The sequence below is a fragment of the Botryllus schlosseri genome, chromosome 8 (assembly GCF_051294905.1).
Source record: "Botryllus schlosseri isolate E-star chromosome 8, Bs_hap1, whole genome shotgun sequence".
NCBI classification, from domain to species: Eukaryota; Metazoa; Chordata; class Ascidiacea; order Stolidobranchia; family Styelidae; genus Botryllus; species Botryllus schlosseri.
The window spans coordinates 9,217,448-9,242,614 of record NC_137243.1 but is presented as its reverse complement, the minus strand read 5'-3'; the positions used below and the strand labels follow the sequence as shown (position 1 = coordinate 9,242,614).

The following is a 25,167-nucleotide window of genomic DNA, read 5'->3' as shown; positions in this document are numbered from 1 at the left end:
CGGTGACAAGAGAAAGTGATGATATTTCTTATCAGGTAGCTTTTTAGGCAACAACCAGACCAGATGGCGATATGAAGCGGCGATTACGGCTGGGCGGAACTGATGAATTTCTATTTATTATTCAGTTTCCTAAATTTAGCGGTTAAAGTGTCCACGCAACTACCCCCAAAATTGTATGGGTCCGTACTAGAAAAAGGTTAGGAAACACTGCGGCTCAAGAAGCATTTCACCGTTTACCTGTGGTGATATGCTTGATTTTATGTGCATGTGCATTGTGCAATAATTGCCTGATATTTGGGAAATGGCTACGGTAATCTATAGAATCATCCTACTGACTGATTGCATTTGCCTACTGCGAAAACTGATGTCCCTTATAAATTTACAGGGAGACTCCGGAGGACCACTGATTTGCAAGAGGCAAGATGACGGACTTTTCTATCTCGCAGGGATAGCTGGCTGGGGCGACGCGTTTTGTAAAACCACGGTTCCCGGCGTGTTTACCCGCGTTCAAAGTTTCAACGATTGGATATATCGCATCATTGCAAGACATGAATCATGTGCCAAACCATAAAAAGCATTCTATTAAGTTAGGTTGCTGTTGTTCATGCTATGATTTTGTATTCCGAATAGTGACGTTCTTTCCTTATATACAGTCGACTAGGACAATTTAATTCCGTCCATGCGTAAAGTCAGACAATGCTATGCTATACTATGCTGTACTATTGCCTAATAAATGGTTTGCAGCCGCGCAATACTGCAGTAATTGGCGGTAATCGCATAAAGCGCACAAGAGTTAAACCTTCATAGTTGTGCTGTACAGTATTTCGATACCAAACGATTCCATATGTACTGGGATACTCACTAGCGCGCACACCTACCCATAAAATAGTAGTGCAGTTCTTTAATTTAAGTACTAAACCATGTAGCAAGAGTTGGAACGGAATTTCCGCTTTGACGAAGGTACACCGCAAATCAGTGAGAATCAAACCAAAGTAGCCTGCACCCCGACACAGTGCGAGTTAAACCATTCTGTTGTACATGAGATGGACGTTGTACCCAGGGCCGTAACAGCACTACGTCAGCCCCCCCAAAACGTTGGTCTTGGGCCCCCTATAGGGTTATAAACCGGACTTCTGGGGGCTTTGCCCCCCAGACCCCCTTGTCTACCCGCTCATTGGGGCTACTTGTCATCAATGTTGGGTGTCCGTTTAGTGGGCCTCCCATTCTCGCCTAGACGCTAGAAGCGCGAAAAATTTCAAGAATTCATGATTGAATCGGTCAGTATCATCGGGGATTGCATATATATTGCTATCAATTGTTATCCCCAATCTGCTCACGTATTCAGATTTACCGGTAGAGCTGAGTGAGATAGGCAGGACCCCTCAATAATAATTAAACATCTTCGGGCGTATACCTGTTGGCAGGAACGAAACAGCACTTCGTCAGGTCCCAAAAAAATTTGGGTCTTGGGCTCCCATAGGGTGATAAACCGACCCCGGTAATCGACCCCCCATCCCATCTTGTTGATCGCTTTTGCCACGAAATCAGCCGTACTGTTTAGTGAGCCAGCGCCTAGCGCTAAAATTTTCGATAATTAATGATAAAATCGGTCAATAAGATCGGGAATTGCATATATATTGCTATCAATTTCTTGTCCTCTCTGCTCACTTTATCTGATTTACCGGTAGAGCTGAGTGAGGTGATTTGGAAACTGTAGGGCTCGTAAATAATAATTAAACATCTTCGGCGGGCGGACCAGTTGGTATGACTTCGTTACATGATGTTATTTCGTGGCTATATCAAAGAAAATAGAATCGGGCAAATGTACTAAAGTAAAAGACGCACACGATTTCAAATTGGTTTTTCTCCACTGGCGTATAATTTTTCCCCGCGGGATGGAATTCCTCTTCTGAGGTTCAGATTGCCAAGGCAGGAACATTCGGCGCCAGTCATTTAGGCGCCTAGGCTATGGACAATTAAAGCTATATGTATTTTGTATACATAACGAAGTTTTCGGTAAGCGTAACGGCAGTCCTTTTCGGCCAAGGTGTTTATGCTGCCGATCGTTCTGGCACACTTCTTGGAGTCGCATGTAATATGTCCTAAATCGTTATATGTCTTGGTGCGTCGTGTCACGGTATTGGCCAACGCCGATGTGTCAATTTCTAAAAATCTTTCGTGTTCTTTTCTTGGGGGAAGAGTACAAAAGAATCATGATATTTGGCACCTAGAAATCGCGCCTAGCGCGAAAAGTTTTTTAAATGTTGCATAAATTTTCAAAAAATACTCTATAATTTATGCTAATTCACGAATTAATTTTGGGCCCCTTCGAGCTCGCCCCCCCAATTGGGGGTTTTGGGGTGCGTCAGTTACGGTCCTGGTTGTACCGAATGGTGAAAGCGACTATAAAGTGGGCACGGACTTATTAGGATTTCGAGTTCATTGTCATCTCTTACTGCATGGAACGTTATAGTGTCACCATAGAAGCTCCCGATAGAAATTGCGCGTGTTCTAATTAAACGGAGAATTGTCCGAACAACAAACAGAAGAGTCCACTTTCTAATTCACGCAATACTGAGTTAAACCTATTATACCGGCTAATTCCGTTGGGAAGCAAGCGCTTACAAAACTGTCTCCTATATGATGGTTATATTAGCGATGTCTCGTTATGCTAAATTGCGCTGGGCGGCAAGACTCTTCAATGACGTCTCTGCAGCAGTTGTTGTACTTACGGTCCTCAGCTACTTAATGAGGTCTTTCTACATGTGCTGCAGAGGTCTCAAACACGCGGCCCACGGGCCGCATGCGGCTCGCGAGATCATTTTGTGCGGCCCGTGTCGTCATTTTGGATTTTGAAGTATTCAACAATATTTAACTGCTACATATATTTTTTGTAGCTTTGAGATCTTAAAATTCGCTTTAAAACTACTCCAAAGCCCTGAAACTACTCATCAAATTTCATTATCACATCACTTTAAAAAGTTACCGTGGGGGGATCAGCTATCACGACATATATTACCTGTTTATGATGGTAAAACATCACCCGTTGATGATTCGTGACTGAAAATTGTGATTTGAACTTGGACGCGACCTTCCGTAGAATTACTCGAACTCAGACTGAATGGGTGATAAAATAAAAATGACTCGACTTGAGTCGGGTCAAACTTTACAGTCAGAAAATGACTTGTGACTCAGAACGCCGTGACTTGGTACGACCACGAACTAAACAAACTATCATACTCTGTTACGGAGAATAATGATATATCAAAAGGTCGTAGCTTGCGTTGCGTAGCGTAGTGTATTTAGCTATCCAAGCAGGTCGAAATGACAATAGAAATCGTTGGCATTCCGATGTCCCCTTGATGTATAGTTAGTTACATCCTGCGCCATCTTGGGTCTGTTTATCCATGTTATTATAGCCAATTAAAGGTTGCGAGTGAGGTAATGGTACGATTCACCGCCGTAACAATAATGGATTCCTCGGCGATTGGACTGTTTTATTACTATGGTACATTTATCATTCATTATATTCAAATTGTTATTGATCAGTTCCGATATTCGAAGGTAAATCTAACTCCGATGCATGCATGTCATGATGCATTTGTACACTAGCAAGGTGTCTATAACTAATTATTTTGACAACCTATGCTAAGTATACCACAGAATCTAAATTTAAACATTTAAAAATGTGATTTTTTTGTGCCAGGCTTGAATTCACAATAGCAAATCACATGCCCACGATGTTTATGGTATGCCAGTCTGCAAAGTCCCGTTCAATAAGGCCTACTTGGTAATATATTAAATACCCCTGCTGCGGCCCGCGAAGCCATCAAAAATATAGGAAATTGGCCCGCGAGCATATTTGAGTTTAAGACCTCTGTGCCTATAGTGAACGTTTTGCAACTCTGCATTCGCTTTCACGTCGAAGCTTCTACGAGTGTTCACGGGTGGTCAAAGTAAGTCAAACAGATTACTCAGGTAAGTAAGTGGTTTTGAAGTAAGTGGGAGTGAGTGGTGTTGAAAAGCAGTCACAACTACGCTCTTACGGACCGTCAAAACCCGGAAACGGACGTATACGGACGATGCAGCATGCACAAAGGATTTGTATCGCTACACCCCACGCAGGGTCCGTCCATCATGTGATACATATGATGACTTTGCCATAGAACAGTGGTTCTTTACCAGACAAGTGATTCCAAAGTATGTGCCGCGGCACATTAGTGTGCCTCCAAATATTCTCAGGTGTGCCGCGAATCTTTTTGGAAATTTATCATAAATTTTTTAACCGAGGTATGTAGGCTAAGCATATGCGACTTGAACGCGCTCAAATTGCTTCATAGCTGATAAATAACCACACGTGGCCATGACAACGGAACCAAACCAATCATGGCATTGCCGATGAATTGGGAAATTGTCACGTCACAAGCGGGGTGTTATATGTGTCAAAGACAGTCTCTATTCGTTTCACGCTCCTAATCAGTGGTGCCACTCCTAGTGTTTTAGATCTAGTGTTTTTTCGGTCGTCCTAGTGTTCTAGTGTTTTTTTTCGCAAAATTTTCCCAATCCAGTGTTTTTCTGCATTTGTGCGAACAATGAATATTCTAAGGTTAGACTACTAAATAATACGCTAAATTTATCGCTGATAAGGCGATTTAGTGCATCTGGCTGTGTTTGTTTTCAATAATTCTATGTGGTGGTGCAGTAACAAGCAATTATTACGTAACAGGGTGCCCTGTGAATCCGTACTTATGAGCGAAAGTCTCTGAAAAAAAGAAGAGCGATTTCGCTCTGATGCTCTGTCGTTTCTTGTTGAACTCAATCTGCAGATTCGGGCAAGATTTTCATTTGCCGAGGACAGAATACTTGAGTGTCTTGAGTTTATAGAATCCGTTAACAGCCTAAATCATTCCTCTAGCTGTGCAATTTCCCTCTGTAATATTATTTGATGAGCTTAATGATTTGTCGGAAGAATGGGCTGCTTTGGCAAGATCGCAAAATGAATTGCAGATTATCAGTCAAAATGCTCTCCAACAGAATTTTTGCAAAAATTGAAATCTGTGCACAATGCGTTCTGTGAATCAAAATTCCATTTACTGGGGAAGCTCATGACGAATCTCTTAGCATTGTCACATTCCACTGCATTCGTGGAAATGAAGTATGCTGCACATGGACATGAACACCCCCCATTGTTTGGTTGAAGATGTACGGTAGTGAGCAAGATGCCACACAAAAGATACGCATGTTTGATGGATGGTGTACAATCGAATGATAAATTTTTATGACCCCGTACAATTCGAAAGCGACAATATTTTTTTTCGCGCTGTTGAATTCATTTCATTAATTTTCGTTGAATAATTATGCAGTATTATCAATTCGTTTCAATAATTATCGTCGAATAATCATGCAGTATATCATGCATATGTATCGAATTCATGTGCGGAACACTTCTCATCTATGGATTTGTACCTTGGTCATTATGATTACTTGGCAACGGCAAATTTTTCCTGCAATTTACTTATCTAGTGTTTTTTTTTTCGCCAATCTGGTGTTTTTTCACAACATAATCTTGTGTTTTTCCTGGAACCTAGAGTGGCAACACTGCTCCTAATGAATCAACTCACAAACAAAAAAATCACCGTGCACTGCAATATTACTTCTCACGATTTGTTGTTCACTTTACGTGGGCAGATTGTCCATCCAGCAACCTTTTTTTGCAGAAGAACAGCTGATTGATTTCGAAACCCGCCGTTTTTTTAAACACTGTTTCGATGAGTTTTGGGTGTCTCCTTCCAAATCCTGTACCGGTACCGTGATAGGTACAACAGCAATCTGAAATTCATTGCCATTTGATCTTCATGACATTATGAGAACAATGGTTTATTGTTTTGACTAAAATTTAAAACAAATTTGCACGAGAAAGACTGCTTGGAATTGAGGACGATGTGTTTGTCAGAAATGCAAGCTGTTTCTGTCGTAACCTATACAGAAGAATAGCATTACTCACAACGAATATTTTTTTCAAAATGCAACTTTTTTGGAAGTGTGCCGCGGGTGTTTTATAATTTTTCTAGTGTACCAACAGCCGAAAAAGATTGGCAACCATTGTCATACCCTTCTTTTTATCCCAGTGCCACCTTAGAGAAAATGTGACAGTATGGCGCCTATCCTCTTCTTACAAAGTCCGTAATTAATAAGACGATGAGCGATATGGATAAGTTGCATCATATACTACATCTGCGCTTTGCACGGATAGAAAGGGGACTGGCAATATGGTAGATCGAATAATTCCACCCGTATTGCTGAGTTCTATTTTCGGTGATGAAACTGTCTCATGGGCGACTATGCAGACTGAAATTACGCACAAAGTGACGAAGTAGAAGTAGCGTAAAATGGTATTTACTTTAGTCTGTTATATTTAGTCTGTTACTGACCACCTCTGCAAGTCTTCGATATCTCAAAAGTGAATTCAGTGAGAAACGGTTTCGGTATTTGGTTATACTTACATCAAAGTTGCGGGCCTAACAAGCGCAAACATGTCTTCGTTTTACATATGGAAAATCGTGGTGCAGGGAAATCGATTTTCTCTGCTGAGAAGATAGTGAAATTTAATAATTTGAGTTGTATCAGCTGCGTGCACCTCTTTGATACTGTACGCAGGCAATGCACGCTATATATTTAATTTAGTCAACGTCAAATCGAAAAAGGAGGCCGTACGATGTCGCGACGGCGCTAGTTTCCAATACCGCAGAGAATACCAATACTATATAGGCAGCCAGAGTCATATATCGCGACTGTAAGTCATCACGTCGTGATAGCAGTGGTGGATTGATCATGCATAATGATTGTTATTACGAAATGTGAGAACTGAGATTCGCGTTCGGATTCGCATGTGAACCTAGCATTTGTATAGGTATCACTAACAGTTCGCAAATATTGCTACATAGCCTATAGGCTGCTCACACAAATTCAAAAATGCAAATTGCGATAATCCCTGGCAAAATATTTCGAATTCACGTGTCTTCCATGTTTACTAGATTCATTGTTATCAACACCAAAATAGAGTTCGTCAGATAACGAATTTCCGGACTCAATGATAATTTGTTTTGTTTGAAAAGATCTTTTCGTGCCTGATCAAGTCTATAAAATGATGGACAGACATTAACTAAAGTGTGTTTCTTGGTCTTACGAAAACCAATCTTACGCTACCAACAGCGCTAAAAATCAAAGAGCACCGCAATGTATCCTAGTATGTGGCGCTATAACCTAAAAAAGGGATAAAGCGTAACTAATTCATTGTCACAATGTCTACTGTGGATTTTGCAATAATGAGTAATATATAGTTACAACGCTGTGACAGTATCATGGTTCAATAAATACACCCGCGGTACATGTGCTGATGTTCAGTCAGTCACGAAAATAGTACACTGCATTCGTGGTCGGTATGCAAGATTGGGGACTCAATCAAATACAATGAACAACTTTATAAAGTGTACTAAAATGCCTAACCAAGTATAGCCTAAGTGAGTAATACAAATTCGTTGAATTGTATCACATCAGTGATACCCATATATTTCGTCAAATGTTTTACGGCTTGTTAGTGTCGTACTATAGATAGCCTACATCGAATCAAACAATAATCGCAGGCCTAAGAGATTAGTGTATACCACAGTGTTGAGGTACCCGGCCCCAGTCTTTATCCACATTTTCGCATAGATTTGACAAGAATCACGTAGATAATAATAAATCAGACTTCTGGGACATTTCCAGTATTTACGATAAGGAGACACAAAGTCATAATCTGCTGGTGCGTTACCGAGAATGAACGATGGAACACACTGGTACGTATGCGATTCGTGTGAAGAATGTTGGATACCATCACATGATCATATCGCGTTACGCGCACTTAGATGAAATTTACCACCAAGGCGGACGGAAGTCAAATCAATCGACGAGGGGTGAGACAAAAACAAGCGTCACGTCATCGGCACGGTCCGACGGTAACGGACGGAAGGTCAAATTTTGTTTTGAGTCAATTTGAATATGTCTACATTATATTTGATGATCATAATTAATGTTGCAACTGTCGTCGTGACCGAAAATTATCGTTTCGTTGTTAATTGCAGCTACAACGAACTGCAAAATGAAAGAAAGAGATATACATATGCAAACATGCAACTTCTAAATTGGTTTACGCAACATGCATCTACAATGGTTTTTATAGAGGTGTGGTCACAAAAAATAGTAAAATATGCGAGTGTTTGTTTACAATTATCGCCAAATCATCAATGTATATAGATAGAAGATTTCGCGACAACATGTAAACTATACATGTGACTCACGGCGATGACCGTGCTATCTTGCGATAGTCTCCGGATAAAACGCAAAAACGGCCCACTCGCACGAAGACAGTGTGAGACGTTTTCGTTTAAAGCCCACATATTTACAAGTTTCGCCCTTTAGGTGAAGAGAATGGTACACTCACAGCATTAGAACTGCCTTTTATGTATGCGGTGGTCCGCAAAATGAGCTCATTATATCTATGCACAAGAATTCAAAGTCGTTTCGCTTCCCGGGTATATCACCGGATATTGTACGTACAATTGTACATTATACAGATTAATCACATAATATAAAGTAGTCATTTTATCTTGCTGATGATCTCGAGATATAAATGTATATTGCCGTTTATATTTGGAACGTTTTCGAGCAATACAAGCACGTGCACTGCACGCATGTACAATACATTGTACACGTGTGGACAGGTTAAATGTTATAACCTCTACCTATAACCTCTGCAGCGCCGATCGACGGCTTGAAGATTATTGCGAATATTTTGAAATTACGTGTGATTCCCAAACAGTAGGGTTACCATATTTTGGAAATCTGAAAAGAGGACACTTTTTTGAAATTTTCAGACATACAATACTGGAGTAAAATCCTGAAAAATTGGCAAATTATTCCCGACTGTGTGATCGGTTGACTAAAAAAAAGGTCAATTTTTTGGCTGAAGTCCCGAAAAACCCGCCGGGCCATTACTTGGCCGCTGATTTCTTATATCTCAGTCCAATTTCCACGTACATTTAACCAAAATTCTGCAAAAAAGAGGAGAAATTTTCAAAAAAGAGGACATTTAGGCGTCCTTCGAGGACACTTTTAAAAAAGTCAAAAAAGAGGACAAATCCTCCTAAAAGAGGACGTATGGTAACCCTACGGAACAGCTGGACTACCTAACTATTTAGGGCTCCTCTTCTTGGAGTACCAAGAATAAGACATAAAATATTAAAGGGACCGAAACTATGAAGGGAGCCAAAGTTTTTTAATAGACAACGATGTTAACGAATTGAATATAGTGAATAACAATTTGCGTGAAACGTAAGAATATTATAAAACGAACATTCCTATAGCCAAAGGCTCTAAAATGCATTGGTTCTGAACGTCACATAATACGACTGAGTTACAGACGCAGGAGCTTCCTGGTCCCGCACAACAAAACGCTATATACGACATAATTATAATCCACTTCACAGGATAATATCTGACGAATAATATGCCGGTTGTGAATCCTTTTTTGGGAATTACCACACCTAAAAATACACACCTATGAAACATTATCTGATATCTACAGCGTCTACACCAGTTACCAATATATATCGTCCGGTAGGTTACCCTATTGGGCGTTCTCTCGCACACTGATCGCAAAAGATATGGTAGCCAACATAAATTGTGGGCTTCATGGACTGTCCTGTTTTCGTTTAGTATCGTTTACCCGTTGGATAAATACGTCTAGAACGGGATCCATTAATATCCGAATCAAACAATCACATCAATAAGTTGTTCACTTTAAGGCATGGTTCCACGAAATAGTTTTAAGGTGTGCGTTAAAAGAGAATTATGAAACTACAACTATAAACTATCAATCAGATTGTGCTTATAGGATATGTCCTTGATTTTGACTAATGTCCGTTCTTATTATCGGTGCTCGCCAAATGTCACAAGAGCTACGACGTGAGCTCTAATAATGAGGCTGTGGGTGGGTTAAAGTATTGAGCTTTATTTGGTCATCGCCTTCCCAAACGTTGCCGTCAGGAATTTTTGGCCGACCTTGATTTTTGACTTACGTTCACGGCAACCCTGATAATGCAGCTTAGAAGATCTTCCCCGCAATCACTGAAAATATTTATGGGTCCACGCTGAAAAGTTTGAGAATCCCTGCTTTAAAGTAGTAGACATCGATATCATTTTGGTTGATTTTTTCAAGTAGTTCTTCGCACTGTGTAAACTAATATGGGTTAAGTATCTGGAGTTATAACTACGTGCGGCGTGGTTGACAGATACTTGATATTTGTACTTGACGTGCATTCTATACTGCATTTCACAATGAACAAACAAGCCTCTTGCGCAATTAACTACGCTCGGTTGTCAACGCAAGCAAGATTGTGAAAAAATGATGCAGACACGATTTCATTGACGTCATTCCACATCTAATTACATAATTTTGACAACGTTATTTAGATATTCTCAACCCACTTTGATACAGTAATCGCTGCGTCCTAGTGTTTCCTTGGGTGAACTTGGAAGCCCCTATACAGACACTCAAAGTCACGGAATGACTTTTTGAAAAGTTGCCTAAAGACTTGCGGTTGCGGATCTTCCTGATTGTACGTGCCATGCAAATTGGAACGTCAAACTATTCTCGAAGTCGGCTGCGTTATTCTCATGCATAATTACAAGGTACAATAACATTCAGCGAATGCATAAATTTCGTTTGGAAACGGTAATGACCATACCTTCAACCACGCATCGTGATAACAATATAAGAACGGATTAACATAGCGTTAGAGGTTGTCAAGTTCATCAAGTGGTCCATACGCGGCGGGACTCGGTCATAGATCCACTGCCTCTCACGCAAGGCACTTCAGACAATATCTAAGGAGTTTCGATAAGGAAAATATTGGACGAGTTCCAGTCGCTAATCTAATTGGATTGGCTTTTGAGATTTCAATATAAATACGATATGATTCGTGATACCTATTTCACGGTGATGTCATCAGATCTATATCAACATTACTCGTCGTTTTATTTCTGCCAAACGCGAAGTGAGATGGCATCATAACAATCGCAAATTCCATCAAACAGGCCTTTTGTTGTGAAGTTCCTTGTCAGGCAATTCACATAAGTTACTCTGAGAATTCCGTAATGCAGATCGACCATATAGTTACAGAATATGGTATAGCTTACGTGTGCAAAGTCGTAGGATCAGTATGACTACATTATCGGTTACGTTATTGTAGGATAACACCGACAGTTGGTGTATGGCGGCATAACGGCAATTTCATTGGGAATTCAAACTCGACTTTGTGGCTATGAAACAAAATCCACGCTTCATGAATCATTGGGTGATACACCACTCTGCAATTATTTGGCATATTTGTTTACAAGCTGATAGTGTCGTTAATTTCAAACACCCTAATGACAGTTTATTACGTCTTTAAGGACAGCCGTATTGAACCATTATTCACAAAAACATGCCATATATTCATAGCCTGAGGCCTCTCGGCTGTTTAGCCTTGACGAAAATCACCTTGCGTTTTCTCGGTGAATAGGTTAAACGTATCTGAATAGCAGGAGTGATTTTTTCTGTACAAAACACGACAGAAAGAATAAAATGCGGGGATCCGATGTCAGTAATCGATTAGACGAGGTTCGGATCATGGCGCTGCTAGTGCACACGATATTACACCTGGGAATCGGCAATTTAGTACAAGAATACTCTGGTGTTGTGTATAATCGGGAAATACGAGCAAATAAGGAAAGCATATAATCCGATAGCGAAGGACAGGGCTAACAGAGGCGTTTGTCATATTTTCCTATATCCTCTTCCGGAGTACTTATATTGGAAGATACATGTTGGATGTGGAACTAAAATGTAAGCAACCGGCAGTGACGACAGGATGAGTTCTCTCCTCGGGCAATTGTCGTCATATGCCTAAATTTACTAAGTTGTGACTGTAGAACCTTCTGCAGACATCTGTCGAAAATTTGACTGTTGACGCGACGCCAAACCTTACGCATCCGAGTGGCAAGCAAGGGTCGCTGAGCAATAATGCAATTTGTATCAACGCATGTCGCGTCAACTGCCAGAAAATGACGTCGATGAATGTGTTGTTGATACAAAATTCATCGGCGCATACGCATAAATTAATATATTTTTGCAGGCTGGATCAGGTTTTACACGATGCGATGCAGCGAAATCATTTTCTGCCGATTTATCCTAATTCATGTGAAATGTCTTGGTATTGCCAGGCATATCGGTGAGATTGTCTCAGACCAGGCAGCATCTCGATTTCAAATGTGTATATTCGAAGCATTGAGTAGAATGAATTTGTGATTTGCTATGTAGAGAGCAGCTTCGGTTATTTGGACCATACCAGTATTGTTGAAGTGTCTTATTACAGTCGCAAATTCATTGGTAGCAGTACCATGTGACTTCAGCTACTGCTTGATATATTATGATTCCATATAGTTGAATTCTGAGTTCAAATTGCAACATGCGAAGGTTTATCTATTAATACTAAACTGAACTGAACTGATATCAATTCCACTACTGGATGATCATTCCCGCACCACACACACCAGACAATTTGGAATAAATTATTAAAATAAACATAGGATATTCAGTATGTATGTACGTAGTTGTCCAAAGATTCTATCTATTTCCAGATAATTATTTTACTTTGTAATTTGGATATGTGGGCTTGGTTCACACTAATCCTGTTCTAATTGGAAAATGTGTTCGTATACGTCCATTCAATTTTCAAATCACGAGAAAATTCCTTCAGTGGTACATGCCTGGCTGTCATGTAGGAATTCGTCCAACTGTTATGTAGAGACTAGTTTGGAACAATCAAAATGCCATTTATGTACGATTTGTGTCCCGCAAATATCCGCACATCGGATAATTGAGCTAGCCGGGAAGTCGAGTTACATAACTTATTGTTTGTTATGGAAAATATGACGAATTATATGAGCTTGCATCTAGTGAGAACATACCACAATTATACCAGGGACTGGGCGCAACAGAATCAGAATTTCATCAATAAAAAGGTTAAAGTGCATTCGTAGAAGGGGAATAATGAAGAGGACAAATGAAGTACTAGAAGGAAGAATCACAAATCTACTTTTACTAGAGACCGGATGATTAGCACATTGAACACATAAGAATGCTTGAAATATTTCTTTAACTCTGGCGCGAGAGTGATAAAGACATCACCTTCCCTACATCCTAAACATGGCGCGCATCACGTCTTAAAATAAAAACGCTCTCGACTACCCTTGAGGAATGTGAATATTATTCAGTAAATATCACGCAAATACATCACGACGTGAGTACCGGTGTGCAGACTTTTTTTTATCCATAATGTACGCCACGAAGACTCGCAAATCATTTCAGTTATATCCCATTACAGACAAATCATGGTGGGACGTTCAATCAGGCCCTTTGTATACACAATATACGCTATTTATCTATTTTCTACATCTGACGCCGTGCAACGGAGTGACAAAGAAGAGAAGGGGGGAGGTAATGTATATGATCTTTCACAATAATTAAAAACCTAAAGCTGCGGTGGGATGTGTAGGTAGTGTAACGAACGTAGTATAAATAGCATCCGACGTAATTTCCTGATTCTAGGTTGGTTAAAGTAGTGCAAATTCTTTTCAAGTATTTTCAATTGCACAATTTGTCTTTTTCGTAATTGCACAGGATTTCAGCGATTTAAGTATCCACTTAATACAGATTATATGTCTCAGGCTCGCCTCTAAAACATTGACATAAAGTTACATCATATCTGATACAATTCGCAATTTTTCGAAATCAGCCAAACTATATAGTCATCAATTTTTCGGGAAAGTTGCAATACCGAATTTTGTCATCTGTAGGGAGAGAGGATGACACTACAAACTATTTCGTCATTTCTTCGCTTACTGGCACTACCAACACTATCCGCAGTCCTCAGCACATTCGCTGTCTCCTTCGAATTAGCCATTTTAAATTGGCTGGAAGGCTTGGCATCAGCTGCGTTGGCTCTTTGTTGAGCAACGAATGTGGCATTGCGGAGACTGCTGAACAGTTTCCCATAAATTATCGGAAATTCTACTTCTATCTCACACCACATACGAGATTGAGTTCTGTCGTACCGCAGGAGTCCATTTTACACTAATAAACCTATTGCCTCTACCCACACTATATACTGTTGTGAAATTCAATATATTTCGAAGTACATAAACCCAAATAAGCAGACGCATGTCTCAAAACTACAACAACAATTCGCGTCGTCTGACGTCTGTATAAGAAAGATTTCTGAAACGTCTCTGAACCGCAGCCAATCGCCGCTAAATCACCGTTTTGCCATTTGCATTTCACCCGTTACGAGAAAGACTTCAAAGAGTTGTCCTTGTTCGCAGGTTCGAAAACTATAAGCAAGCAAACGAACGCACATCTCGGCGCGTCTTCCAAGGATTGGTACAGATGCGACTTTGAATCGGGCTACTGCGGATGGAGAAATGACACGACCGCGGAATTCGAGTGGTACAGAACCTCCGAAGAAACGCCGACGGCCGAAACCGGTCCTCGCTGGGATCACACTAAAGCTGGAGGTATATGTTCACTTTTAGGTTATATTCTAGTTTTCATACTCAGCTACGTGAAACACATATACATGGTTTGTGGTTTTATCAGTCTGTATTTTCCGACCAAATGACTTAAATACATCGTTTTAAACAATATTATAGAACGCAAGTATATAAATACGGTTCTTCACGAAATTTAATTGTTGATAGACATCTCAACCGTCCGTTGAACCCAATGATCGCATAGATTGAGGAGCCAGTCGAGTAAACAGCAAGCAGTTGTTAAAATGTGTTTCCTACATGCATCTGTGAATGCAGATGAGGTTTTGAAATCATGCATCCGCTAAAGAATATCTTTGAGTGGCATCCAATATCACGAGCCGTTTGATGTACGACTTAAGCAGATCATATACCGGCAGCAAATGGAATTATGTCAAAATGGTACCATTTTACTTTGAGCTGTAAACCTACACTGACGGTAAATTGATATGCTTCTTGAGATGATATGCGATTATTTTTATGAAGAAATACTATATAATGACATATCATGACGCTTTAGCCTGTAATTACATTACGGCCAATCTTAGGCCTCCTTATACCTTCCTCAGTTCAGGCGATAGATTATAATCCAATATTTCGTATATCCCGTGACTCGAGTTACATGCTGGTGTAGCGTAAATGTCTTTGTGTCTTGCGAAAAGATTACGGTTAGCCGCATGGTAACATTACCCTGATTACTTCAATTACCCACAGTACAACTAGAGATGCATGGCATCACGAACTATAAATCGAATCTTCATGCATCATATGCAAGAATACGCGGAATGAACTCAGGCCTCTGAAATATTTGCTTGCGCAGTGGGTGAATTGCATAACTATGCAGTATGCAGTATGCAGTATGCACCTTTGCGACCGCTATCGCAGACGTATAATAGACGCATACAGCTAGTTTCGTATCAAACCATGCCCCAAAATAGTTTAAAGACTTCCACTGCTAACCGCAGAAACAACCGTGAAAGCATGCGTCCACCTATATACTACGAAGTATCTATCCCTATTACACGAATAATTACTTCCTTTTTCCGAATCACTTCAAGGAATCTGAGCACTGGTTATCGATAAATGGCGTAGGTAATATTAATATGTTCCGTTCCTAATTTCCTTGCAACGTTATTTCGAAGGCGAAATGAAAGGCGAATTATTGCGGTTAGCTGGTTCGATGTAGTATGCCGAGAGTTGTTCCGAAAGTTCGATACTGATCTGAGAAAATGTGACTGGGTTATTCCTATCATCGTGAACCGTGTTGCATGATGTCGTATCATTGCAAATTTACCTTATTGATATGTTCAATGTCAACTGGCCCAATCCAACTTAACGTAAGTTTACATTCTTGGACATTACGTAAATGCATACATCGTGACAAATATACGGACCAGTTTTGACAATATTTAAGTGAGTAATCGGTCTGCAAGTTCTTTCGGGTGAGTAAACAGTCACGTAAACAAATAGTCTAATTCGATGGAATATGATGGCATATGACGGATTTCTTGTCTCGCATACGAAATTTCATACGATATATCATACTTTCGATTTATTCACGTCGAGTGTGACAACATAGCAAAATGAATGGATGACCTATATATCCCGAGAGCCTAATCAATGATATTTTAAAGCTTGTATCAGTTCATACAAAACAACGACATTTCCGTCATGATTCCGGTCCATATTCTATTACCAGTATTGACATCGACGTCGACGAAAAATTTTGGGTATTGTAATGTGAATTCAATTATCTTGATCACAAAACAAACGGGATTCTAAAGACTAAAATATTCCCGATCTCAACCTTATTGGCCGTCCTATCCTTATAGTCGGTATAGTCATGAACTACGATGAGAGCTGTGAAAAAGACAAAATAAGGACACAAGTCGAAATAATGATAATGGGTATTAATGAACACAATGTATACTTTTATAAGACATGCCCTTCAATATATAGATAATTATAATGAATAGTCCTCCGGAAGAGATATAGGAGTTTTACCAGATTTGACTGACACCGTTAAGATGGGAAAGTCATTATCAAATATGCACACCGTGCCCACAGTCACCAATCATGCGTAATCATTCATGGCATAACTGTTTTTCTATCACGACAAGCACCTTCGATAAATGTGTCGGTGTTAACTGGCAGAGTTCGCATCTGATATCCATATTCAAGGAACGATTAGATGTACCTAAAGCACTGGTGCTAGATTACCTACTCATCGCTGCGCGCACCAACTGCCAAATCTACCTGTGGCGTATATCGCCACCAAATGATTATTATCTAGTACTTGTTCTGCACTCTTGAAACGCAATATATTGGAACTTTTGATGCTATCGTCATCTGCGGGCATATTCATAACCAAATTGACCAATAACGTAAAAGTGCAAAAATAGCAAACATGATTTAAAAATCACCCTGCTTTAAAGATATGTGTTTATTCATTTTCATTTCAGACACAGCCCTGGTGCCTCCACATTCGGGTTGTTCAAAAAGAACATTTCCCCCGGATTCTGGGGATTCACTGACTAAAATGGCAGGCTGTCTAATAAATGCTGCACCACAAATTTGGCTCAATTCCAACCAGTAGAAGCGGTCGCAGAGGCAATAGAAATTTGAACAACCCTGCTGCACAAAGACATACCACAAATTCGTTGAGATATGCCTGAAAGCAATAACAACGATAGAATCATGTCTTTCTCGTGACGTATGATATATATTCATAATCTAAAGCAGAGGTCTCAAACTCAAATGTGCTCGCGGGCCAACTTCCTAGTTTTTCATGGCCCCGCGGGCTGCACACCAATACTAGGGGTATTCAATTAAATGTATTTCCAAGTAGGCCTTATATGACGGGACCTCGCAGACTGGCATTCCACGCACATAGTGAAAATGGGTTTTATTATAGTGAATTTACGCCTGGCACGAAAAAGTCGCAGTTTAAATATTTGACTAAAATCTTTGTTATTTTTAGCATAGAATTATATTGACACCATGCCAAAGTACAAATGCAACATGACACCATAAAAGCTGTCGCTTTGTAAATTTTGCAGCTATAGCGGACATTTGCCGTGTCACATAGGTAGAATATTTAGAATTTAACAACAGAATGCCAATGGTTTCCACACCGACCTGCTGAGATAGCTAAATACGCTGAGCAAAGCAAGCTACGACCTTTTTGTAATATTACTATTCCCCATACCAGTTTGATAATAATTTGTTGCATCCGTGGTTGTACCAAGTCACGGCGTTTCGAATCACAAGTCGTTCTCAGATTGTAACGCCTGATCCGACTTAACTCGAGTCATTTATATTTTATCACCGATTCAATCCGAGTCCGAGTAATTCTACAGAAGATCGCGCCCAAGTCCAAATCTCACTTTTCAGTTACAAATCATCAACGGGTCATGTTTTACAATCATAAACAGGAAAGGTGACGTAAGCTGATCTTCCACCGCATGGTCACTTTTGAATGTGATGTGATTGTGAAGTTCGATGAATAGTTTCAGGAATATTGTGAGCGCATTTTAAGTTCTCAAATATAAAAATATAAATAATATATAAAAAGATATGTGGGAGTTGAATATTGTCGAATACTTCAAAAATTTCGTACAGTTGCTATATCGTACAATGTCCATGATTCGTAAGCCGCGAAGCTTTAAAGACAACTCACGAATCTGGTCACAATGGGATTATGTGAATAATTGTTTAACTACCCGATGAGCTGTAAATTGCACTAGCGTTAAGCCTAAATTAGGTAGGAAACTTGACACCATCCAAAATGGTTATATAGCAAATCTCAAAATAATCTTGTCACGAACTATGCGAGCTATGATAAAAGGGGTATTTGTAAGAGAGTAACATGATGTATTCCAATATTGGCCTACTGTAAAATTATACTGCTATGTCATCGAATACATGAACGTTGTCTAAATCGCCTGGATCCTCTAAAATTACGATATCGACGCATTGCCCACTATCGAAACTCTACTTCCATTGCGTACGAACTAGGTTGCATTTATAACAAAGCGTGTTTTAACCAAGTCTATTAGAGACATGTCGCAAATAATAGTTTAAAGAAAAGGCTTCATAAAAAGTCTTTTGTTTTTAAAGCTGGTATTATTATAAAAATCTTGTCTAAATAATTTCTGAAGGACTGTAGCGTGAGAGCGTGCGTATAGTTGCTTTAGAAATAGGTGACGTATGTTATATGTAGGGCGCTTTTTTACCTATAAAACGGTAGATTTTGACCTAAAAATTACAATTTTGATAGTTTTTGATCTTAAAAACTAAATCTTGACAAAATTTTCGCTCATGTATGTAAATTAGGTGCTTTTCTGGAAAATGTTAGAATTGCACTACTTTATTACTGCTTGGAACTGTCTGTCCTAACAAAGTAGTTTGGCCTGAAAAACCTTTTGAATTAAAAACTGTCAAATTATATTTTAACGAAATCTGGACCGATGAACAATTCCAATAAATCACGCATAGTGGTAGAAATAATTAAAATTTGTTATAGTACAACAACGAATGATACTATTTGTTTCAATTGACCATTTATGAATCACAATGAGCAAATAATGGGCCGTCTACAGCGGTAATAGGCCTTTAAAGTAGGCTACAAGATGTATATGTCAAATGATGAGTTCACCGACGGTGCAAACATCTACGATACAAACGAAATGCAGGTTGCAAAATCTTTTTTACTTTCTAAACAATTTTTTTACCTAATGCTGCAATTTTGACAAAGTTTTAACTTTTTTTGACATGTAAAAAAATAAATCGCCGTAGTTACATGTAATCCGCGATGACCTCCTTATGCAGTCACGCAGCATCACGCAGGTTACATACTATTTTTATATTAATATTGAGGAAATCCTACTACACCCCTGGGATATATCTTCACAAGGGTTGATGTATTTATTTCGTTTTCATCCATTGGAATAGTTTTGTAAGCAAAATTTGGCACTTGAAAGTGCCAATAGGCTGATTTGCACACTATGCTCTGGAGTAAATATGTTAAATACACATCCTATACGTCATGTGTTTACGATGTGGGGGAACGTCCTGCAGCATCACGTTAAGTTGCAGATTCATTTTGACGTATTGATCAAAGATGATCTCACAATAGTCGGATTGTATACTTTTTTGGGATGGGATAGGATGCGGGTAAGTTCACCAACGCAACCCATGTCTAAGCCAGAGGTAATGATGAAGACGAAATTCGATTATTTGCGACTGAGCCAATTGAATACTTCAGGATACATGTATAAAAGCAATTGTCGGCCCAAAATATTGCAAATTTAGATGTTATTTTTTATCTGTCGACGATCATAGCTAACCACCATAAAAACGAACAATAAAAGACACGTTTCAAACAAATGGGCTATTTTAAACATCTGTATCTTGAATTGATTTCCATTTGAAACACAACCCTAGCCACAGCTTGGATATTTCGATTTGCTTCAATTGTCAAATTATCAGATGAGTAAAGATTGACATTAACTACAATACGACGAGTTATAACTTACCAATGTCTCCACGTGTCATACGATAAGAGGAGCATAGATTACCATAAATAGGATAGGGCCAGGATTGGTACTTTTACTGATAACGTGGGACTCAGATCAGAGTCAGATTCGTACTTTTTCTGACATGGCCGGAGTATTTGGGAGTCGTGTGCTGGATTTAGCGATATTCGTAGGCCCCGCTCGGAATTTCTTGATCCGATCACGATCTAGAAAAGTCCGCATTCCACAAATTTGAACCATGTGAGCCATGTTACCGGTCGCAATCTGAATCTCTTGTAATCCCAAATTTTCACTAACATAAATAACACTCAATGTGTACAACATGTAGCATGTGGATTAGTAACTAGAAATGGAGCAAAACCGAAAACTACGAGCAAGCATACTTTTAGAACCGCTACACGCACAGCGCAAATCTAAGATATAAATTAGCTGACAATTCCACATTTAATCGCCTTACAAATCCAAAATAGACTAATCAAAAAAGCATTTTCACGGAAACATAATATGTGACGCCACGAAGTGACCATTGTGTTTGACATTTGCTTTGTAGTGAATCGTGTTTGTTTTGGAATCGCACTGCTAATTGTTGTTGTGTAACCAGCTTATCAGCGACATTATTAATAATAAGCAATTTCGATCTTGTTTTTTCAAGAGACTGGTTCTGGATATTACATTTACATAGAAACCTCCGTGCCAAGACAGAATGGCGATCACGCCAGACTTATCAGTCCGACATTACGGGAGAGCGGTCCATTTTGTTTCAGGTACGAAGAATACTCTATCACACTTGAACTTTTAATTATTACATAAATGAAGATGCTAATATCTTTAATATAATATAATTAAAAAATATATGTATGGGACATCTTACCTGATAAGCGTGAGCGTGTGAGCGTTTCGATCTATTAATTTTCGCTGCTGTATACATACAGTCTACACCGGCGGTCACCAACACGCGGCCCGCACACTGATTTGAGATTTCCAAAGAACGATAAGTGAAGTATTTAGAAATTCCGAAATTTATTTCAGTTTTAAAATGTTGGTGTTGCTATTATAGTTTAAAAATAAGCTATTTGCCTTTGCGCAGCAGCACTATTCCTCACTAGGCGAAACGGCTTCTACGCTGCCAACAGCATGCGATTGAAAGAGAATCAGTTGATATGAATGGGCAATTGGGCATATTACCTTGAAGTGCAACGACCCATACACTGCCAAGACCAAGACTCTTAGAAAATGGCTTAGGGCTTCCCACGAAATCAAGGATTAGGAGGAGAAACTCTTTCAGCTATATTAACGTGTCTCGCCAGCCTGAATATTGATTGATTAATGCTTAGTCGATGAAAAGCGTTGCCGGGTATATCGTGCGCAGCTCACAGTTAAAAATAAAACGAAAATGATTATCATGATATTTCTTGTTGCATTTGTACTACTTTGTATTGCTTCTTTAGTTGTAAGTAACTATTATGACAGTCGCCAACGTTAGGAAGCACAGCGTCATACTGGCGTGAAGTTTTTAAAACGTGTGGCTAAACTGCTTAGCTTTTCTGTATCAATATTGTATTCTCGCGCCCGCGGCCTCTACGAAATTTGAAAACTTGCCCTGAACCCGTTTTGAGGTGGCGACCCCTGGGATACACAGTAGCCTACAACCAAAATTCATATGCATGTATGTAAAATTTCAGATTTTGGCACAACATGCACGGCACAGATGTGAAAGACTTGAATATCAAAATCAAAGGCGAGGAATCAGGTCTAGAGACGACCATAGCGCATTTATCCGGGCCATGGTCTGTTGGCACCAAAAGTAGATCTATGGCAGGCGAGAACACGGACTGGTGGAATCAAGAATCGATTGACTTAGACGTAAACGAACCCATTAACGTGAGAGGACATAGTTTATTATTTATTATATGAATATTTGCTTTCTATGCAACGGGCCGGTACGTAGTAATTGACTCATAAGTTCATATTCAGAGTCGATTTCGTTCGAATATAATATTAGAAGAAACTTGATACCCACTCCAAATCCATTTCACAATTCCAAATTTAACTTCACAAAATTCCACAACACAGATATGATCGGAATCCTACTGAAACCTATGAATTCATTCGTTTCAAATCCAAGTCGAAGTCCCTTGTGCAAATCACTTTACGCATGTTTTACCACCGCGTCCGTCTTAAGGTAGGCCTAGATTAGTACGAGTCAGCAACGTTCAAGATGATTTCAAAAATTTCCGATTCGACTCAATCAAATCATCATGTCACACAGATTATCATCGAGGGGATATCGGGCAAAAACTACAAAGGCGATATTGCCATTGACGACATTGAACTGAAAGAAGGAAATTGCCCTCGACGTAAGTAGCTATCATTATATTTGCTTCACGACTAGCCACTCGAGCGAAATAGCGCTTCTGTTCCGAAGTGTGATAACCGCGATAACGATAGCATAAATCTGAATTTCGAAAATACATCAATGTATTCTTTGTGAAAATTGGGCGAAGGAGCGGCAGCTATATTCACAACATGCCTAAAAATATCACATATAGCAGATCAATTCATAGGCTAGATCTGTCTCGTTGGTTCAACTTTTTTACTGACCTTTTAAAGTCCTTCGAGTTTCATTAAGAGAATTTTGTTATTCCAACTGCAGAGTCGCCGTACTGCGATTTTGAAAACAACACTTGCGGCTGGACCCAAATGACTGAAGACGAATTCAATTGGTTGCCGAACAGAGGAAGAACTCAAACATCGAAGACTGGGCCCGTGAATGACCACACTTTAAAAACAGAGCGTATGTATAACGGTGCATTAAATTATCATTTATGTGCAATTGTTGTTTGCTGCTACATTTACCGCGTTCGACATCAGCGGAATTGATCTCTGGTAAAATATCGCTGTGAAGAAAGATACACCACAATATTGTAACAAAGCTGATAAAAATATTCGAAGGAATTCGTATGCCAGAACTATATATTGTTGCAAATAATACTTTACTGCTAACGCAACATGAAGTTGAGCCTCTAGAGCAGGGTTCGCCAACTCAAAACGAGTCGCGGGCCACTTTTCAAATTTCGTAAAGGTTGCGGGCCACATGAATTCAATGTCGAGATATAATAGACCACACAGTTTAACAACCACGTTTTTAGAACTTTACGTCAGTACAACGCTGTGCTCTCTAACATGGCGACAGCAATAGTTGCCACAAAAGTAATAACATTTTATTAAAAAAATATCTTAATCATCACTTCTTTGATATTAGGGTTACCTAGACATGATATTTGCTGAAAAACTATCGCTCCCCGTAAAGCTTGATCTTGTGGGAAGCCTTAAGCGGTTTTCTAAGCGTCTTGCAATTGGCAGTTTCTGGGCCATTGCATGTCAAGGCAATATTGAAATGACTCTTTGGGGTAAATAACTTTAATATACATTTTATTAATATATTCATTGCAGAAATATATTAAAACCCGAAGCTTTTCGATCTGACACTCTTCAAGGGCAATCGTCAGCAAATGGAGAATTTCAACAACATGCATCTAGCTACATTGCATACAACCAATTATGACGCCATAGAAACAAACAACATGAAATACAGGCAAACCGCGAGCGCAGCTAGTGGCCAATTTTTAGATTGACAAAAATTCCTGCTGCTGACACAAGCGTGGTCGGTGGATTTTATTATAAGTCTGTTCCAGTGCGGACACATGGAAGTTAGTGCGGCCTCTACCTAATATAGAGAATCTTTCATCACAATAGTTTTTAGCGCAAGTTGCATTCTCAGCCAAATGCTTGCCGATGGCAGAGTTCATAGCCATGGCCTGATTACGTTCTAGTAATCGCAGATCAGTTACGGCTGCGTCTTCGCGAGAGTCCAATGTGCGCGATCTAATAACGCTCGGAACATGTTGTTTGATGCGTTCCTGCAAGCGCTGAGTTGTTCTTCCCACGTACCGACAATCACGGTGGCTCATGAAATCATAGACCAAGGGTCGGCAACCTACGGCCCGCGGGCCGGATCCGGCCCGCCAAGCGAAATCGTCCGGCCCGCGACATAATAATTAGTTATCACTAGAATACGGCCCGCCGCTTCATAATGAGTTTCCATCTGCAGCACAGCGCTGCATGAAAAAAATGCGGCATTGCTACGATATAATAGTAGCCTACATCGTATTAGTCTATTGTTACGCCATAAAACGAAGGTGGTTGAAGTAGGAGATGGAGATAGACTAGACTGGATCAGTGCTTATCAATCGGGTGTATCTCGCAACCGAAGGTGTTCCATGCTTTTTAAAGGGTTAATCACTCAAACGGGGTGTGACAAAAGGTGTTCTTCCTTTGCTTCAAAAACGCTTGGAGCATCTCAGACGCAATGACGGAATCTCAAACTATTCAATTATAGATATAACTAGCCTCCGTATGTTAGTTAGCCTGTCTATAGTTTGATTTTCCAGAAGGCATTGTGTGCCAAGACAAAAAACCTGAATAGTGTTTTGGCCACAATGGTGAAAACTGTTAATATGATTTTTGTCTCATCAACTGAATCAGTTACGCCAGATATTACTAGAAGCAGAGAATCAATATGGCGATGTCATGTAGGCCTATATCTGTCATGTTTGCTCATTGAGTCGAGCAGCTATGCTTACACGAGTGTATGAACTGAGAAATGAAATAGCAACTTTCCTCGAAAATACAAATATCGTCGACTCATAATCTTGTAATCGAAAATGGGTATCTCATCTTGCTTTCCTGGTACATTTAACGTCACATGTGAACAAATTGAATTTGCAACTTCAAGGGGAAAACAAGTACATACATGAGATGTTGAGGCGCATTCAAAACAAATCTGTGACTCTGGAAATGTCAACAGTACAAAGAAAATTGTGCTCACTTTCCTATACTGGAGGAGAGAAAACCTAGTACCAACACTACATTTGTAACTGTGATACGAAGTTTAACTACTGAA

At 39.6% G+C, this 25,167-nt stretch overlaps 1 protein-coding gene and 1 long non-coding RNA gene across 3 annotated transcripts in view; both read left to right on the top strand.

Annotated features, from left to right (window-relative positions):
- Window positions 1–25,167, top strand: part of LOC145444987 (MAM and LDL-receptor class A domain-containing protein 1-like) — a 148,614-nt gene that overhangs the window by 96,414 nt on the left and 27,033 nt on the right. Inside the window, exons 2-7 of one of the 2 annotated variants that reach the window (XM_080323071.1) lie at window positions 13,467–13,579; window positions 14,464–14,655; window positions 20,857–20,968; window positions 21,887–22,085; window positions 22,474–22,561; window positions 22,858–22,998. The exons of the other annotated variant lie outside the window; for it this stretch is intronic. Of the exons in view, the coding sequence (XP_080179197.1) occupies window positions 13,474–13,579; window positions 14,464–14,655; window positions 20,857–20,968; window positions 21,887–22,085; window positions 22,474–22,561; window positions 22,858–22,998 (838 nt within the window). The 5' untranslated portion in view covers window positions 13,467–13,473. The remainder of the gene's footprint in view (window positions 1–13,466; window positions 13,580–14,463; window positions 14,656–20,856; window positions 20,969–21,886; window positions 22,086–22,473; window positions 22,562–22,857; window positions 22,999–25,167) is intronic. 2 annotated transcript variants of the gene reach the window in all.
- On the top strand, window positions 14,693–16,288 carry LOC145444991 (uncharacterized). Its single transcript, XR_013916835.1, has 2 exons — window positions 14,693–14,797; window positions 14,839–16,288. It is a non-coding gene; the product is annotated as an uncharacterized LOC145444991 (long non-coding RNA).